This window comes from Arvicola amphibius, chromosome X (genome assembly GCF_903992535.2).
Source record: "Arvicola amphibius chromosome X, mArvAmp1.2, whole genome shotgun sequence".
Taxonomy (NCBI): domain Eukaryota; kingdom Metazoa; phylum Chordata; class Mammalia; order Rodentia; family Cricetidae; genus Arvicola; species Arvicola amphibius.
In genome coordinates, this window is record NC_052065.1 from 93,968,835 (window position 1) to 93,987,977 (window position 19,143).

At 40.7% G+C, this 19,143-nt stretch overlaps 1 protein-coding gene across 1 annotated transcript; it reads right to left on the reverse strand.

The window, feature by feature from the left end:
- Positions 1-895: 895 nt before the first annotated feature.
- Positions 896-17,635, reverse strand: LOC119804394 (E3 ubiquitin-protein ligase RLIM-like). Its single transcript, XM_038315822.2, has 2 exons — positions 16,312-17,635; positions 896-993 (listed from the first exon to the last, which is right to left on the reverse strand). The coding sequence occupies exons 1-2, from the start codon at positions 17,633-17,635 to the stop codon at positions 896-898; spliced, it is 1,422 nt and encodes a 473-aa protein (XP_038171750.2).
- Between the last annotated feature and the right edge of the window lie 1,508 nt (positions 17,636-19,143).

Sequence of the window (19,143 nt, forward strand, 5' to 3'; positions counted from 1 at the left end):
AAAATTTCAGATGGAGACTCCGAGGGTCCGGATCCCTCTTCTCCAACCAGGACCACGTATCCTTCTGATACGGGCTGAGCCCCGAAAAATCGGGCTCCAGACACCCTTGTAACATCTTCCAGGGCTGCGGGGGGAGAAGTCCGAGCTCGTCAGCTCCTTCCCCGGCCCGCCAGATACTGATAGATCCGATCGAATCTTACTGAGTAACAGAATGACAAAAGACTCAGACTGACAGAGACACAGACAGGGCGCTGGCCAGCTTACCTCCCGATGGTGGGTCAGTGGTCCCTGGGTGGGGGTCTCTAATCCCGGACGAGCCCCCACATGAAAGACCCCCGAAGAGGACCTTCCCTCAGAAGGAGACCCTGGGACCCAAGGATCAAGCCGAGACCACGGATGCAAACTGCAAGAGGTTTATTAGGTAGTCACAGGTACCTGCGGGCGGCAAAGTCACTCAGGAGACTTGTGCGCTGCTAGGCAAGGTGACCCCCCTTATATAGGGTAGGAGAAGCAAAAGCGTGTGAACAGAAGCAGATGCCTGGTTACAGGGTTGTCACTGGTGGATTCAAATAGGGTGGTGGGTTCACCTTGGAGACATGCAGGGGACTCAGATAATAGCTAACTTGGCCCTATCTAGGGTGTGGAACTGGTCCCAGGGACTTTCTATTCCCCTTTTGGGGCCAGATGTCTGACCACAGATATCTTTTTGGTGCCTAAGGGCCCTAACCTTTTCATCTGCCCTGTTTGTGCAAGCCCTGCAAAATGGCGTTACTGCTGCTAGCTTATTGTCTTTGGGTAGAGGTTTTAGGGGTCTTTCAAGGTGACACCATTCTCTGGACAAAGGATAAAGGATTCAAGATTGTATAAATGGAAAAAAATGAGCAGTGGCATGCATTCATTTCTCTCTTCTGACTGCAGATGTAACATGACCTTCCAGCAGCATCATGCTCCTTCTGCCTTGATTTCCCTGCCACAGTGTGCTATAGCCTTGAACTGTGAGCAAGCAAACAAACAATAACAACAAAACAAACAAAAATTCCTTTCTCTCTTTTCTCTATTAAGTTGTTTTATTCATAGTATTTTATCAAACAGAAAAAAATAATATATATAAATACAGATGAATGGACCTACCTTAAAAAACATCTTAATGAATGTTTAAACTAAAGATTTTTATCTAACTATTCCATGGATCAAATAACCCACCCTCAAGAGGCCTCCCGTATGCTCCCTTCTAATCACTATACTGAACGGTGATAGCCTCCTTCCTCCTGACTTGCCCTTGACTCCTTTCCCCTTCTCCATCTGTACTTCCTCTCCTCTCTTCTCCCTCCCCATTCGCCTAACCCTATTCTCTCTCTCTGCTTCATGTCCACCCATCCTCCTTCCCACTCTTCCTCTTCCTCTCTCTTTTACCAAAATGCTAGAAATGAAACCCAGGCTATCAGACACTTTAGGTAAGCACTCTGAACTTCACCACCCCCTGTTAGGGACCACTATAAATAATGGCATTATGTACATATTTAATATGTCTTTCAGTTGTCAACTGAAATCTCCAGGGGAAAAGTTCACCCGTGATAAAGATTTTAAAAGGATGGCTCACTGATTGGAAGTTCTCTGATCTTGAATGCTGGCATGTGGCATATGCAGAGCTGAATTATCTTCGGGTATCTTTATACCTTAAAGATACCCATTTATCTTCTGCCTCTGGGTTTAACCTAACATCCTTATAATTATTGGGATAAATACTTTTTCTACTGTATAAACAGACTCACAGCTTTCACCAACCCAACACCTAATAATGATGTCACCGCATAGGCTCTAAGGAAGGCCTGTAACAGAGCCTCTTCACTTTTCTGAAGCCACCTACGGGACTTCCCACTAATGCATTTTGAAAATACCTTGATCTTTGTTTAGTTACCTTTAAAAAATCGTAGACCTGTTACCAGGTTGAAACATGCCTTTTCTAATTACCTGAATCTGTGTTCCCAGGCCATATTTGCTAATACTTCACTCTAGAATAAAATATCTTATACCCTGTGAGGTTAGATCTCTGTTTTTGTGAAATAGAAAACTAGAGTGGATTGAGAAGCAAATCTATAAAAGAGAAGAGGACACTTGGCCTTTGTGTTTCTGCTTCTGGAAACATGGTGGCTACTGGAAATTCTCCCTCGTGCTCTTTTACTAAACTAAAAAACTGAACCTACTCACGCCAGAAAATGTCAGAAACGACTCGAAATCAACTGTAATTGCTGGAAGAAACCCATGAATGGGGTTCTGGCTTCAAAGGCTCCCGTCACAAGTCTTTGCTGGCTGGAATAGTTTTAATTCTCCACTCAGTCTCTAGTGTCTGCTCTGAACATAACAATTCCTGTTCTTGTTTTTCCATAACATTGACCAGGAAACCATATTGTACTCTAAGATAGAGTTAGCCCTGTTTTGTAAATTGTTCTTTTTAAAAAAGTGTCTTCATACATTTTTATTAATCAATATATCTTGATCATATCTTCTCCCTCCCCCAACTCCTCCATAATTCTTTTACCTTCCTATCTACCCAAGTCCATGTTCTTTCTCTCTCTCTCTCTCTCTCTCTCTCTCTCTCTCTCTCTCTCTCTCTCTCTCTCTCTCTCTCTCTCTCTCCTTTCTCTTCCTTTCTGTCTCTTGACTTTTCTGAGAATTTTATATATTCTGAAGTGTATGTGTGTATGAGTGTGTATTATGTGTGTATGTATGATTTATCTGTATGAATATAAGTGCAGGTGTATACATGCACAGCACACCTATGGAACTCAGAGTCTCCTTTTAAAAAAATCTTATTTATTTGTTATTTGGGGATTTGGCTTTTGTGGGCCATGAATACTATGGCTCACATGTGGAGGTCAAAAGACATTTGAAAGTTAGTTCACTTTTTCCATTGTGAATTCCAGGGATAAAATTAAATTCATCAGGCTTACATGGGAAGTGCTTTTAACTGCTGAGCCATCTCACTGGCTCCAGGTCTCTTTTTTTGTTGTTCACCTCTGTGTATGCTAGGCTAACTGGCCAGAAAGCTCCTGGGATCTCCTGTCTTCACCTTCCATTCCAACATAGGACCATAGCTTTTGCCCTGTGGGCTACAACACCCAGCTTTATTTGGGTTCTGGGGTTTCAAATGAATGTCTTCAGGCTTGCAGAGCAAGCACTTTTCCCACTGAGCCACCTCCCTAGCTCCCTACTGTGTAGTTTTCTTTTTCAAGGATGCCAAGCAGTACAGCATTATGGACTGGTATTTGGGTAGCCTGTCTGGTTCTTTGGCAGTCCTTTTGCTCAAGACAATCAGGGCAGCAAGAAAGAGTCCAATAGCTGCCAGTTCCGAAGTCAAGATACCATATCCCTCAAGACTTTTGCTTAAGTTAAGGAAAATGAATATCAGTTGGAATGCTTACAGTAACAATCTAAATAGCTTGTCATTAACAGTCAGGGATTCTGACAGATTCAACAATGCTTAAATAAATGGTATACTCCCCTTTCTTTTTGCCTCACTTCTAGATCTGATCAAAATCTTCACAAGGCAGAAACACAGAGAAAAAAATAAGGGTGCTTATGTAAATGTTAAGAATTCTTAAACATCTGCCAAGTTTAAAACTAATTCCTTACAATATTTAGATGCTAGAGGTATTCTTAATGTTAGTGTGGGTGAAAAGAGCAATTGGGGAAAACTAAAACCAATCTAATTCTCCATGAAACATTCTTAGAGAAAGTCAATCAAGTTAATGGGAAATATTTTCAAATTAAAAGCCTATCCTTCAAACATGTATAATGAGCAATACATTTTAAATAATTGTAAAGAACATGTAAGTAACCCAAGCATGTGACACATGTCTGTACTTCTTCCACTCAGAAGACTGAATCATGACAATTATGAGTCTGAGGCCAACCCGGGCAATGAAATGAATACATAGCTAGTGTGTTGGCCACACAGGGACCCTATCTCTACAGGTGGTTATGCATGTCTGTGTCTGTATCTGTGTGTGTGTGTGTGTGTGTGTGTGTGTGTGTGTGTGTATGTATGTGAGTCTGTATGTGTGTGTGTGTGTGTGTGTGTGTGTGTGTGTGTGTGAAAATGTCATGATTAAACCCAAAATGTATGTGCTACTTTTAAAAAAATGATAATGGCATAACAGGAGAATAGAATTTGGAACATAGAGGATTTAGAGATTAAGAATAATAAACTTTACTTGGTAAAGTTTAGTGATCTGAAACTAACTGGACAGATGGAGGCATCCAGTGAGAGCAGCCAAAATTCCAATCTCCACTGACTTACCAAAGAAGGACCATCAGCCCCCAGGCATCACAATCCCTGACTTCAAACACTACTACAAAGCCACAGTACTGAAAACAGCCTGGTATAGGCATAAGAGCAGACAGGAGGACCAATGGAAGCAAATAGAGGACCCGGATATCAATCCAAACATCTTTGAACACCTAATCTTTGACAAAGAAGCAAAAATATCAAATGAAAAAAAGAAAGCATGTTGAACAAGTAGTGTGGGCATAACTGGATTTCAACATGTAGAAAAATAAAAATATACCCATATCTATCACCATGCACAAAACTCAAATCCAAATGCCTCCTAAAGATCCTTCTGTAGGGCATGTTCTTGACTACTGATTGATGGGGGAGGCCCCAGCCCATTGTGAATGGTACCATCCCTAGGCTGGTGGTCCTGGGGTATATAAGAAAGCAGGCTAAGCAAGTCCTGATGAGCAAGCCAGTAAGAAACACTCCTACATGCATCCTGCTTCAGTTCCTGCTTCCAGGTTTCTGCCCTGTTTTCAGTTCTTCCCCTGACTTCCTTCAGGGATGGAGTATATGTGGAAGTTTAAGTCAAATAAACCCATTCCTTCCCAACCTGCTTTTCGTCACAGTGTTTCACCATAGCAATAAAAACCCTATCTAAGACAGGAAGAAACTACTTCCAAACTCATTTAGCATGATTGCTAGGAGAATTTAGGGACTTTCTGTTGTTTGATTGTTTGCTGTTTTGTTTCTTTATGGCTGTTGACAAGAAACATCAGTTCCTCACTATACGGGGTTCTCTATGGCAGAGGGAAATCACATTTCAGAAGGTAGAAATTTTAAATAGCAAAACCTATCTCCCAAATTATCGTAACAGAGTTAATAAGCTCACAAGTTAAGGCTTTCTCAGATAACCCCTACAACCAAAATATTTCTTCTTTTCTGTGCCCCACTAAAACCATCCATCTTCTGTGTTGAGCACTTGATGGGTGCAGGGAATTACTTACTGGGACAATATGCTATTGTGTTTACTTGTCAGATATGCAGAAGATCATGTTATTCGAGGTTTTGGGCAATGTGGCAGGTGTAGCGGAGATAGCATAGCCAGAATTGCCCAACAAAGAGAAAGGGAAATCAGGCATGTTTGGGAGTATATCACAGAGCCAAGCCTAGAAAGGTGAGGCCCTTCCTAGAAGCTCTGCAACCATGGAAACTGGTGTTATTTAGTCACATTTTCTTAAATACACTATTTAGTGATGATGTTAGTTAAAAGGCTGTGGCGAGGGAGACACTCTGGAAGCCCAAGATCTGACTCCCAATCCTATGAGATAAGGCTGAATTGGTTTGAAAATTTGGAGAAATGGAGTGGCCCTCAGTACAGTCACAGTTACTAAGAAGGTAAATTGAAAACAGAAGAAGTACAGAAATACATGAAGCAATATAAACACAATGTAACAAAAATTTGATTACTTTCTGATTAAATATTTAATAGAAGGTTTATTCCAACAATTACTTAAGCCACCAAGATGAGAAATGTTCTTTCCATTTCCCCAGACCAGATGTTGCCTAGTGATCCAAATGAGATTTGTGATTATCTTTCAATTAAAATGTGTTTGCCTTGCTCTTTATAAAATCTTGCTGGAGCAGGCATTTAGAGTCATTCAAATTGTCTTTGCTTTAAAAGAAAACATGAACACAATTTGCTGCCTAATTAATACAGCTTTGAAGGACTTTGCACAGAAATTCACACTAGAAAATATTTTCTGGATCAAAGTCACCGCTGAAGCACCAGTGCCAGTCCGCACCTCAAGTGTTTTCTTCAGCTTTGCTTGGTTCCTAATTGATCTGGCTTTGCCTTCCCTAACATAATAAGCTCTGGGGCACTGTTGACTTACTAAAAGGAGAGACTCCTGTGCTGTTATCTAGACAACCAATCTAATACAGCCACTATTTTCTCTCAGGGCTTTAACAACCCCTCCATTGTGTGTGTGTGAGGTGGGGGCATGCAAGTGTGTGCCATCTGAACAGAGTTTTAAGGACAAGTGCAGCTGAAAGAAATCCTGAACTATAGTTTAATGATCTGTCTCTTGCTTCAGATTTAGAACATGCATACTTCATGATAGTTTTCAAAACCTCAGAAAGAAATGTGAGCAAATTTAATATGTTTTGCCACCAGCAGGGGCCAGATATACACGGAGAAACTGCAAGCATATCCAATCCGTCCCAGGATAAGTATGAATATTGTCCACAAAGTTAGAGATGACATCATGTACAATGTTTATACATGTATATATACTAATGTATGTATATATCATATGTGTTTAATAATACATATTAACATGTGTACATTTGTATATTACCATACCAATATACACACTCATAAATATATATTATTGATTTATACAATACAAAGGTATAAATGTATACACGTTTGTATGTACACATATATAAATATACACACAGAGATAAAGTTAAGGAATTTAAAAAAGCAGCTTTCCTTTTGCAAGTGTGATAAAAATACTAATTTTTACTAATGTTGGGCTTCTTTTTATATTTTGTATTTTCTGGTTTGGATTATAACAAAGAGTTTGAATTTTATTGGGCATTTTTATACTAGTACCTCAGGTAGGAAGGAACTACTTTACTTCATAGAGAAGTAAGAAGAATAAGGACAACGATTCATCGCTCTCCTATGTTTACTGTGCACCAGACACTGTGCAATGTGACAAATTTCTCATCTCATTTAGCCCTCAGACAATATTTTTAGAAGGTCCCCACTATTTTTCTTTTACCATTTAACCAATAAAAATACTCAGTCATAGCGGTTAGGTAGTGTGCCAAAGGAGATTGTAAGCGAGAGAAGAGACACCCCAAATAAGCATTATTTGTACAGAGTCTGGAGTTAAATGGGCTACCACATCACATTATAAAATTTCCCCATCCTACAAAATCTCTACTGCACTCAAGAATCAGAAAGATACAGGTGGTGGTGGTGCACACCTTTAGTCTCAGCACTTGGGAGAGAGGCGGGCAGATGTCTGTGACTTTGAGGCCAGCCTGGTCTACAGAGTGAGTGCTAGGACAGCCAAGAAACCCTGTCTTGAAAAAACAACAACAACAAAACAAACAACAGAAAACAAAAGTGAAGAATCAGAAAGATGGCCTGGACTGTGCATGACTAGGCTTTAGATTACAATCAGACTGGTCCTATGCACGATTCTTGTTTGTAACTCCAGCTTGCAATTAAATGGGACAAAAAAAATCCAAATGAAGTAATAAAGCAGGACTTAAACTCTGGGTGGTTGATGATAGTGTATATTGGGAGTGTGTCTCTTTCCAGAAGTGGAAAAGTATACGGGGGGGGGGGTGGTGGCTTAAACTGTCTATATTAGTTAGGGTTCTCTAGAGGAGAACTGAGAGAATGTATATAGTACTGACTTACAGGCTATGGTTTAGCTAGTCCAACAAGTGCTGTCTTCTGACACAAGTTCCAAGAGTCTAATAGTTGAGCCCACGAGGATAAATGTCTCAGCTGGTCTTTAGTATACATCGACATACCAAGTAATTATGCTCCAGTATCAGTGAAGGAAAGGCTCAGCAGCAGGATAGATAGGCTTGCTCATGAGTGTGAGGGCCAGCAAGCAAAAGGCAAAAGTTTCCTTCCTCCACGACCCTTATATATAGGCTGCCACCACATGGTGTGGCCCAGATTTAGGGTGGGTCTTCCTACCGCAAATATTCTGATTTAGAAAAATCCCTCACAGGTGTGTGCAGCTGCTTGGTTTTTTAGTTCATTCCAGATGTAAACAAGTTGAAATACAAGAATAGCTGTCACACTGTCATTTAGATTCTGATCAAGAGTTCAGAAATACAGTGCCTCAGCCATCAGGGAGATTCAGTCTTTAGTACTGGAAACAGAAGTACTGACACCTTAGCAGAGCAGAAGACTCCATCCAGTGTGAGACACCAGGAGCTTATGTACACCAAAACAAACAGACAAACAAAAAACAAACCCATATCTTGTGGCCTGTTTCAATGCTGGATTGAAATATCAGAGGGACAAAGACTGGGACAGATGTCTTTCTTGACTACTAATGACAAAGGCTTACAAGAATAAAGGAAGTGACAATAAAACTCTGTTATTAGTGTGACTGAAGATTGAAAGTGATTGTAATAACCCATAGTACCCAGGAGTTCTATACTGAAAAAAGCAACTATCAACAACCCCCTTCCCTCAATCTTTAAGTCTTTTAAGTCACAATCATACATATTTTTGATTGTTTTTGTTTTTGCATTTAACCCTAAACTCCCAAAGTAGAATTTATCTTGCTAGAGGGTACTTTATTGATTTACTTATTTTTGGTTTTTCAAGACTTTTTTTAAGCCCTTGCTGACCTGGAACTATCTTTGTAGACCAGGCTGCCTCAAACTCACAGAGATCTATCTGCCTCTGCCAGGCATAGGTCCAAACTAGTTCCTCTGGATGTGGGTGATAGTTGTACATCTGGGGCAGACTGGAAGGGAGGGGTCACTGGCAGTGGCATCAGGATTTATCCCTACTGCTTGTACTGAATCTTTGAAACCCATTTTCTTCGGATGGATACCTTGCTCAGCCTAGATATAGTAGGGAGTGCCTTGGTCCTTTCTCAAAGCAATGTGCTTTACTCTCTCTGAGGTATGGATGAGGGTAGGGTGGGAGGAAGGTGGAGAGAATCGGAGGAAGGGAAGGAGAGGGAACTGTTATTGATATGTAAAATAAAAAAGATAATTTGTTTACTTTTTAAAAACTTACTTAAGTTACAAAAATAATAAAATGTGTGAAGAGAGGAGAATGAAAAAGTTCTTACTAATCCTTTTTGTTGAACTTTGAATTTTCATTTTTAATATTTTTAATCATATGAGTATACACATGTCTGTTGGGGAGTAGATATATGTGCATGAATGTAGTTGCCTATGGAGGCCAGAAGAGGCTGCTTGACTCCCTGCAGTTGGAGTTACAGACAGTTGCGAGCCACTTAACATGGATGCTCAGAATCAAACCGCAGCCCCCTGATAGAGGAATGTGCCTTTCATGACTAATGTCTCCCGCCACTATTTTTTGATATTTTAATTTCAGGCATTTCTTATTTGTTTGTTGTAGGAAATATGATGATTATTACCCTTCCCTATATTGTATATATCTTTTCATAGAGTTAAAGATTACTTCTTTTTTCACTAGTTTAGTGCTGGTGTGTGTATATGTGTGTGTGTGCCTGTGCATCTGTGCACGTGCCTATCATTAGTAGGCTGACCTAAAAGGAGCCTGTGCTGGCTAGTTTTATGTTGACTTGACACAAGCTAGAGTCATCTGAGAAGAGGGAGCCTCAATTGAAAAAAAAAAATCCTCTAATATCAGGCTGGAGGCAATCCTGTAGGGCATTTTCTTAATTAGTAAATGATGTGGGAGGGCCCAGCCTATTATGGGTGGTGCCACCCTGGGCGAGTGGTTCTGGATTTTGTAAGCAAGAGGATTGGGCAAGTCGTGAGGAGCAAGCCACTAAACAGCACTTCTCCAGGGATTCTGCTTCAGTTCCTGCCTCCAGGTCCCTGCCCTGCTTGAGTTCTTGCCTTACCTGCTCTCAATGATGAACTAAGATATGGAAATGTAAGTGAAATGAACCCTTTCTTCCTCAAGTTGCTTTTGCCATGACATTTCATCAAAGCCATAGTAACCCTAACTAAAACAGACTGTAAGTGCTTCCCAATATGGACCATCTCCCAGGTAATTTGAAGGTTTCATCGTTCCGTCCCTCCCAAAGTCATCTTCCCAGAGCCCTCCAGTCTCTGTCTCTACCCCACAACACAGCTGTTTTCCTGACATCACCTTTCACCCACTTCCTGGGAGTTTTCTTTTTTCTAGCTGTGGCGATGCAATACTTTGAAACTACTGAGTACATTCTGTGAGTGGAACTTCTGCTGGACCCCATGACCAGAGTTAATAATATACCTGGAGGTCACAGAAGACTTAAGACTGCTAACCTACTGTGTACTCAGACTGTTTGCTCAGCCTGCCTTTAAGAGAAGAATGTTGCAACCGACCTTACTTGCCTCGGATTTCCCATGTAATCAACTTTTATAACTTAAGCTGATGCAGACCTAGTCTTAAACAATGTTCTTTTCCATGCCTCTGCCCCAGAACAATGCATGACAACAAAGGCAATTACAGAGGTTGAGAACAACCTTCTAAAATCTATCGGAGATCAGAAGCATCCATTTCAGGATATTGGCTGATAAACAATGCTGTTTGAAGCACTGCTTGTTCAGTGGGTCAGTTGGAGCCAGTTGGAGCCAGTAGCTTAATCCCTTGTTAAAAAAAAAAAAACAAAACTCTGTTAAAGATTTCTGTAAAGTTTCCCATTCCTTCCCTATGTGATGTTCTTTGCGCTGCTCAGTAAATACAGAACAAAGCCAAATGTAAGGAACAGACACACACAGTCACAGGCAGACAAGCATACATGACCCACAGAAGATACAGTCACACACAAACACAGGGACAGACGGATTCACAAGTACAGATCCGCAGAGGACAGAAGACACAGGAAGCCAGGGATAAATCTTCCTAGACAGACAACAGAAGATGCAAAAAGTAGGGAATTCTAATCTGAATAGACAGAGGACAGAGATACAGGAAGTGGGAATTCAAATCTGAACTTGCTCTTGGTGAAATGAGCACAAGGGGGAGTGCTTTCATTTCTTTTCTTACTGCGACACTGATGCATCATTGGTAACTTGGAGCTAATCACTAATGTTCGTAATCCATGAATCCAGCCTCTCATGTTAGAAGCTCTGTTTCCTAGGTCCTCTAACCACTCCTTTGTCTAATGGAGCAAAGACTCCACTGACTTCTCTGCTATTCTAGTTTTGTGATAATGTGCCTCCACATGTCACATAGTCAATGTACTGTGTAATGAGTGGACTCCAAGTGGAAGCATTGTTTTGTGAGAAAACTCTTTTTTATCTCATTGATTATTCCCATGTGTTTTATCATATTCTACTTTTGGAAATTCATAGGTCATTTTGGCTCTCTAATTGTCATATTTTGATCTCTTTTCCTCCCTTTTGTACTGTATTCTGAGAACTTGATATAAATGTATCCTCTACTGAATTTAAATAAAGCAAAACAAACAAACAAAATAACAAATCCTTCTTCTCTTGTAGTTTGAATTTTGCAGAACAAGTTCTTGTTTTTAGAATGATCATTTTTGTTTCCAGGATCAGCATATATTTCATGGAAAGAGTACACCTATGTTTCTCGCTATGAACATTGATCTCTAAGTTATTCATGTCTAATTTCTGTTTCTTCTAAGTTCCTTGTTTCTGTGTTTTTATCTCTTTTGCTAAAGGCTTTTGTCCAATGCTTCACTATTCTTAATAATTTATTTCTATTTCAAAGTGAAAACTCTGTGTGTGTGTGTGTGTGTGTGTGTGTGTGTGTGTGTGTGTGTGTTGGAGCAGTTATTGACTGGTGGGTCTTACTTAGCCATTTCTTTGGAAGACCCTAAAATTTAGTATCTATATGTTTTTTCCCTAAGCCAATCAAGTTCCCCTGATGGGAATCTTCCAATTCTTTGTCCTAGGGATACATGTCTACCTACTAGCATTAAAGCTGATAGGCAAGGTGACTGTCACAGGATGTATTTAATCACACTAGTCATCAGCTAGTCAGCATCATAATATTCATCATTATCATTCTCAACATTCATTGAGGAGTTACTTCACCAAACACGAAAATGCATGTATAAGTATGTTCTTTACATCATTTTTTAACATGGGAAAATTTTAAAACACTCTCATGTCCAAAATGAAACATTAATTATAAAGCCCCTGGTATATTGTTACTCTAAAACAGTACATAGGTATCATTAACAGTCTAACGGCTCTGGTTACTGGAGTTGGACACCTCCCCAAGAGTTACATGACTTTCCATTTCAACTGAACTGATCTTACCTTCACCTCCACTCCAACCACACACCAAAGTTGGATTAAAACAGAATAGAGGATGCCCATTGAGAACTGTAATGTTGGGGAACATAGAAGATCTCTATCCCCACCTCCTTTCTCTTTGCCAAAGGAAGGCCATGCTGCTCTAGCAACTGACTAACAACTCAACTGAAGTACTTCTGTTGTAAAAGCATGTCCACTGTGGCCAGTTTGAAACCTCCATTGTGACATTATGCTAATGTATTTTCTGACATGTTCTCAAGTAGCTTCCATGAGTTGTGGTAAGTTTACTTCAGTGTGCCACTGGAAAAGAGACCCTAGAATAGGACAGGAGTGAGACATGCAGCTCAGCCACCCTGTTGGAGCAGTGCAGTGATAAGCACATGCTCAGCCACTAGTTCTGTGCTGCAGAATGGCCATTTACCCTTTGGGGGTGGAGAACTCTAGAAAGGAGGGAATGATGGGATTGTCAGCTAAAGAAGAAGCAAATGATTCTTGAGTTTCTTTTTATTTTTTAATGATTTATTTACTGTGCATATAGTATTCTGCCTGAATGCATGCCTACACGCCAGAAGAGATCACAGATCTCATTACAGATGGTTGTGAGCCACCATGTGGTTGCTGGGAATTGAACTCAGGACCTTTAGGAAAGCAGGCAGTATTCTTAACCAATGAGTCTTCTCTCCAGCCAGCTCCTTGAGATTCTTACCTAAAAGATATAGAAAGCAGAGTCCTGGTGGAGATAGGGACCTTTGGTTTTCCACTCCTACCCCACCTAGTGTACAGAAAAGGCACAGAGTTGAAGACAAAGAATCACAGCCATCAGAGGAATAAGCAGCAGGGAAATACAAGGGACAGGCTACATTTTGAGGTTTTATTCTCCACTGTATCCCTCTGTAGCCAGCTCCATTTCAAATTTGATAAGAGGTGGAAACTACTCCACTGGTTTTGCTCTTTTGTCCTTCGATTTCAAGGCCACAATGCTAAAGACCATCAAGTGAATAATACAAAGAACACAGAGAGAGAATAAGGAGGAGGACAGTTTTGAATCAAACAGGAAATTAAAGTTGGAAATCAGAGCTAAGCCTTAGGAACCAGAACAGGGAGTTAGAGGGAATGGCCCACAACTTGAATTCCAGGTTGTGAGAGACTGAGTCTGGAGGACTGCTGCAAATTTGAGGCCAGCTTCTTATTCAACATTAGAGTCTCTGAACCGAAATACATAACAACAGCAGCCAAAATGGACTTGTTGGAACATCTCGAATACTACAGTATTATGGATCGGAGATAGCATCAATGAGCTTGCAGCCCAATAGGAAAAAGAAATACATCAGGCCTTTTGAACAGATGAAAATGAAAATCATAATGTATAGTTGTCTTGGAATGACAAGTGTATAGCTATTTAGAAATTTTCTCATTTAATTCATATCACTCTGAACATGCCTGATCCCAGAACGTAAGCAAGATCAGGCCTGATCAGGACTGAGATGGTTGACTCTTTTTCATTATGCATTTTGGAGGTATGAATTTTGGATTAAAGAGATTAATATATAAATATCCACGTTATTGAAGCAGAAAAAGGTGATATAAGCAACAGACATGAAGACATAAAGTTTGAAGAAATGAATTTTCTGGTACATGCATAGCTTATGGTAATACAAGGTGTGAAAGCAAGCTGGCTTCAAGAATTCTCAGGGGACCATTCATGAGGATGCCTTCCTGGAAAGAGAAATGTCAGGGTCGGAAGGAGGCAGCAGCTTTAATGGCTTTACCTCACGAACTCTCTCAGCCTACTTGTTCCTTCGAATGTGCAGAGAGAACATTTGGAGAAACATAGTACAGAGTCTTAAAGTGAGACATGGAAAAAGAATTGAAGTAATACAACAAAGGACCCATGTCTTCTTGATCTTCCTGAGTAACTAGAAAGTTACTTGGTCTGAAAAGAGGAACAATGATTTTCCATGATGTATCAACAAGCCAGAAACAGCTTGGCCTCCTGGAATTCTTAATATAAATCCCATTTTTTCTCAACACTGATATACAGGCATTGCTGGAAACAGCTTATTTAGCTTCAGTCACTGAAACAAATATTACCTTTGACAATGGACCTAAATATCAAGGTAAATTTTCTGTTTTTCTTTGAGGTCACAGCTGTTTTTATTTGCTTAAACTGTGACTTAGAAATACTCTTTCCTCAGACCTTGCCAAATGAAGCATGATACAGCAATGTACATTTAAAAACAGTTTTCTGAAAAGAACCATTAACTAGGTAACTCAATTACAGCACTGTTATTGATCATAAACATAATGAACTGTACTGAAGGGGAAAAGCAGACACCCCCACATGTGAGCTCTCTGCCTGTTACAAAGGTTTAGAGAGAATACTTTGGAGAGCAACAAGCAAAACCGTCTTAAGACCCTAAGTGCTCCTCAAGCGTGGCTTCCATGTCCTGCACACTGTTGGTAAGAGTGTGACAGGGAAGCCAGTCAGGAAAAACATTTTTTAAAAAATCAACTAAGGCAGATTACAAATGTTTTTATTTCACAAAAGAATTAAAAACATCACCTCCATGTGTTGAAAAAACAAGGTCAACTTCAAGGGGCCAATGCCTTCTAGCAAACAGTTAGAAATGGCCTTTAACAGTCATTTGCAACACTGACTTTTTTATAACGAAGATTTGAAGAACTGACTTAAAGTCATAGAAGCAGGTGGTTAAATACAAAATGTGTAAATGTTAACCCTTCATAAATATAAGACATTGACAAAAGCAGAGAATACTGTGCACAGAAATAAAGTTTTTGCAGGAAGAAAAAAAAACATTGCTTAAGGTAACAGAGCTAAGCATTTTCCTACCTTGGATGGATTCTGATAATCATGTCCCTAAAGACTGAGGATCTCCTGGAACCCTTCCTTATCAATTGTACGATCACATGTCCCAACACTAACGTGTGAGCCTCCTCCCTCTCCCCAACGCCACCTCCATTATCATAGTGGTGCAACTAACATGTTATTTTCAGGGAAAAGGTTCCAATTTCCCAAAACAGCTCTATTCAGTGTTACTGCAAATAGCCTGCCATTTTTTAACTTGTTCAACTTGGTTTCAGTACTAATAAATCTCAACATTGTAAACCTCAAAAAATAAAAATAAAACACTGAAAACCTTCACACTAGTAAGCAGATTTAAAAAATTGAAATATTCAAGGAAATTCAAGATTTAGTACTTCCCCTTAGGCATTGAACAATGTAATCTTCCAACATTATTACTGCATGAAGTTCAAAGTAGGCCTTAAAGAAAAAAAATCTTTCTGTAATAAAGAAAAAGTGCAAAGATACAAATTGAAATGTAAAGTCTTTTGCAAGACTAGGTGTTTGGACACTGGTGAGGAAAAAGATTTTCATTCTTCATTGTACACCTGACACCTATACGAACAGCCTTATCTTTAAGGTCTGCAACACTAGTAATATATAATAGTCATGGACTTGGTAAAATGAAAAAGCAACTCCCACTAAAAGTACTTGTATTCATCCTACAGAACCCAGGATATAGAAGTGCTATTCGAAAGGGTCCACATGCACGTGGTGTCTGAAATATTCTTTCTATCCTGAAAGAGAAACTAGAGAAAAGACACGATTCTCTCAGAAAGCAATGACTCGATTCAGGTTGTGACTTTATATTTAAGCACTGTTCAAATACATGGAGATAAATCAAGCAATTTCCCCTTGCCCATCACTATTCCAGCAATACAGCTTGGAGAGTTCTGTTCTCATTACACGACTCTTTCTCTGTTCCCAGAAGATAAGACAGACCTGCGACAAATGGGACAGGTGATATTCTCCCATAACCAGCGGTAGATGCAGTTGACATGGTACTCATGGGAGCAAGGTAGCTTACGAATTTTGTCGCCTTCTGTATATTCTGTAATGCAAATACTACATGTCGTCAATGCATCGTTTTCACCGAAACTTCTCATTGCTAAGTTATCAATCCATTCTTTGGTGAGTCCACTAGGTAGGAGGTCGTCACGAAAGGGGTAAAGTCGGGTTGCTTCAGTACCTCCTCCTTCAAACATCGCTGAGAGAGTTTCTGAACTGTAACCATCGGAAGGTCTTCCACTCCATGGAAGCTCACCCAAACTTGTCGATCTCTGCCTTAGCCTGGTTTGAATCGGAACAGTTGTAGTTTCCCTTGATCCAGGATCAAAGATTGTAAGAGTGGAAAACCCGTCTCTACTCACATAGGTTCTCCCAGCTGCACGACCCAAAAGTGTAAAGGTGCGTATAAAACCTCCATCTTCTCTTTCAGAAGTGACCGTGTTGTTTGGGGTCTGAGACCTTGACCGAGTTCTGCTAGCTATGCTCTCTCTCTGCGGGTATTCTCCCAGCAGACCCCTTCTGACTTGAAGGTCTCTGGTTGGAGGTCTTTGACCAGATCCTGCCGCTTCACCATTGGTATCCGTGTCTGAATAACTTGTCCCTTGAGCTGCAGAATTTCTTGACCCAGAGGCCGCAAAAAGACCTCTACCTAGCAACTCAGGTCCAGTTATGTGCTGTCTCAAAGTCCCATGGCGAGGAGCTCTAGAACTTCCCTCGATCTCGTTTACCAAAGGGTGCTCAAAAGTCTCAGATGACATGCTATGATGAGATCTTCGTGGAATTGCATTTGCTGGGTGCAGAGAAGACCTACTTCTTTCAGCTCTGGCTCTGGTTCTTCTCTGGTGTTCCGGTTTCCGGCTTCTTGCCCTCCTCCGACCTCTGGTGGATGGCACTTCTGTTAATGCTACAGCAGAACTGCATTCTGAACTAGGTATTCTGGCAGATGATATGTCAGATGCTGAATTTTCCATTTGCCTTTGGCTACTTCTGTCCATGTTTTCTACATTAAGACGAGTAGCAGATGGTTCATTTTCATTCTCTGGGGTTTGGCTTCCATTATTACGGTTGACATTTGTCTCTAAACTGAATCTGAAATCACCACTGTTTGGGTTAGTCTGCCTCACTGCCCTCCAGGACTGATTTCCTCTCTGACCACTTCTTGTTGTATTGCCAGTCTGGCTGACAGAGTTAGACCAATCTATTATGGACTCACCATTGGACAGGTCATCTGAAGAGACTCCACGTCTATTTTCTTCTGAGCTCTGTGGCGGCGGCAGTGGCGGTGGCCCCTCTTTAATTTGCTGTAGTCCTCTGAGAAGCTCCTCCTCAGTACTTTGACCTGGGGTGCTTAGCAAATTGCTGTCTCTCATAAGTCGATAGTCTTCTCCGCTCAGATTATTTACAAATCGATAGAAAGCTTCTTCCCGATCCAGTGTATCCATTTGCCTTCTGCGCTGTGCTGCAGATTGGTCATTTCCTTGATCGCTAGAATCTGAGTTTTCCATCTTGATGAAAAAGTGGAGGATTATCTGTCTGTTATGACATAGTACTGAAATCCAATAACCTGGACTTTCAGTTTTCTTCACTAGGCTTTGGTGGTCCAGCCAGGAGAGGACTGGCTGGGCTCTGTCGCCTCTGCTGCCCTGAGGCCGCCTGAGCGAGGCCTAGTGCCTGCCTCCTGCTCTCTAGCCTGCCTCGGAATGCCTGGGAGAGACCCCGGCTGTAGCCCAGCACCCGCCCATTCTGACACGTAGCTCATTATCTTCCCCATTGTTACCTAGCAGTGACAGAAATCCACTCAAGGTAACTTTTCTTAAAGTCACCCCAAATTACCTATTGAATATATTTCAGGTCCCCTTTCTCAGCTACTCCACATGACTCAAGAAGTCCTACTTAGAAAGCAGATGATTCCGTTTGACTGTGTCAGCAGCCCTAGATTTGAATTTGAATCCTAGATCTATCTCTAGTAGTTATGTGGACTTAAGCAAGTCACTTAGCTTATCTGAACATATTTTGCAGATGGCAAGACAGATACTACATTTTTGGTATACATTTGTAAGCAATAGAGAGAGATACTGTGTATTAACACAAAATACTCAGATAATGTCTTTAATATGTTATATGAGTGGAAGAAAGGTGCAGCATGACGTGGTGCATCAATACTTAAAGCAATTTAGAGCACTCACCAAATCATTCCCAGGAGAGAAGATGATTTGCCCTGGCCTCAAGAATCAGCAGGACTTTTGTGTTCTTTTGCTTTGGTTCGGTGCTTTTGTTTTGTTGCCTTTGTTTTTTTGAGAACAGGTCTTATGTAACCCAGGATTGCCTCAAACTTGCTGTGTAACCAAAACTGGCCTTGAATTTTTGATTCTCCTAAATGCTAGGAATCCAGGCATGCACCACCATGTTTGACTTGATGGACTTATTTCGAGTCTTAGGTCTTTCACTTGCAAGCAAGATGGTCCTGGACAACCAGTCTACTTCTTGGCGTCTCATGCCTTTCTTATATAAAAGGGTCCAAGAAAGAATCCTAATACTGAGCTTACCGAGTTGGTAAACATATTTAATGAGGTGATGTATGTATGTACAGCAATAAATACTTTGTTTCAAACTTGCTACATATCCAATAAAAACCAATCTATGTCAGCTAGTGAGATGGTTTCCTAGTGAAGCACTTGCTGTACAATCCTGACAGCCTGAGTTGGGATCCTGAAACCCATGGAAAAGAGGAAAGAGAAAGCCAATTCCACAAGGCTGGCTTCTGCCTTCTACATGCCCACTGTGGCATGTATAGCTACACATGAATATCATACACAAATATTAATAATCCTTTTTGATATTTATTAAACTCTACACTTTTCTCTGCTTCCCTGCCTGCCTTTCCCCTCCCACCTTCACCCCTCCCACAAGGTCACCATGCTCCCAGTTTACTCAGGAGATCTTGTCTTTTTATACTTCCCATGTAGATTAGATCTATGTAAGTCTCTCTTAGTGTCCTCATTGTTGTCTATGG

What these genes read in the sequence shown, in the direction of transcription:
- LOC119804394 (XM_038315822.2), bottom strand. Translation starts at nt 17,635, where the DNA reads ATGGAAAACTCAGATTCTAGCGATCAAGGAAATGACCAATCTGCAGCA. An exon ending in AGCGATGTTTGAAGGAGGAG is followed by an intron (nt 994 to 16,311) that starts GTACTGAAGCAA and finishes GCTTGCTCACAG; the next exon opens with TTCAAGGCTATAGCACACTG.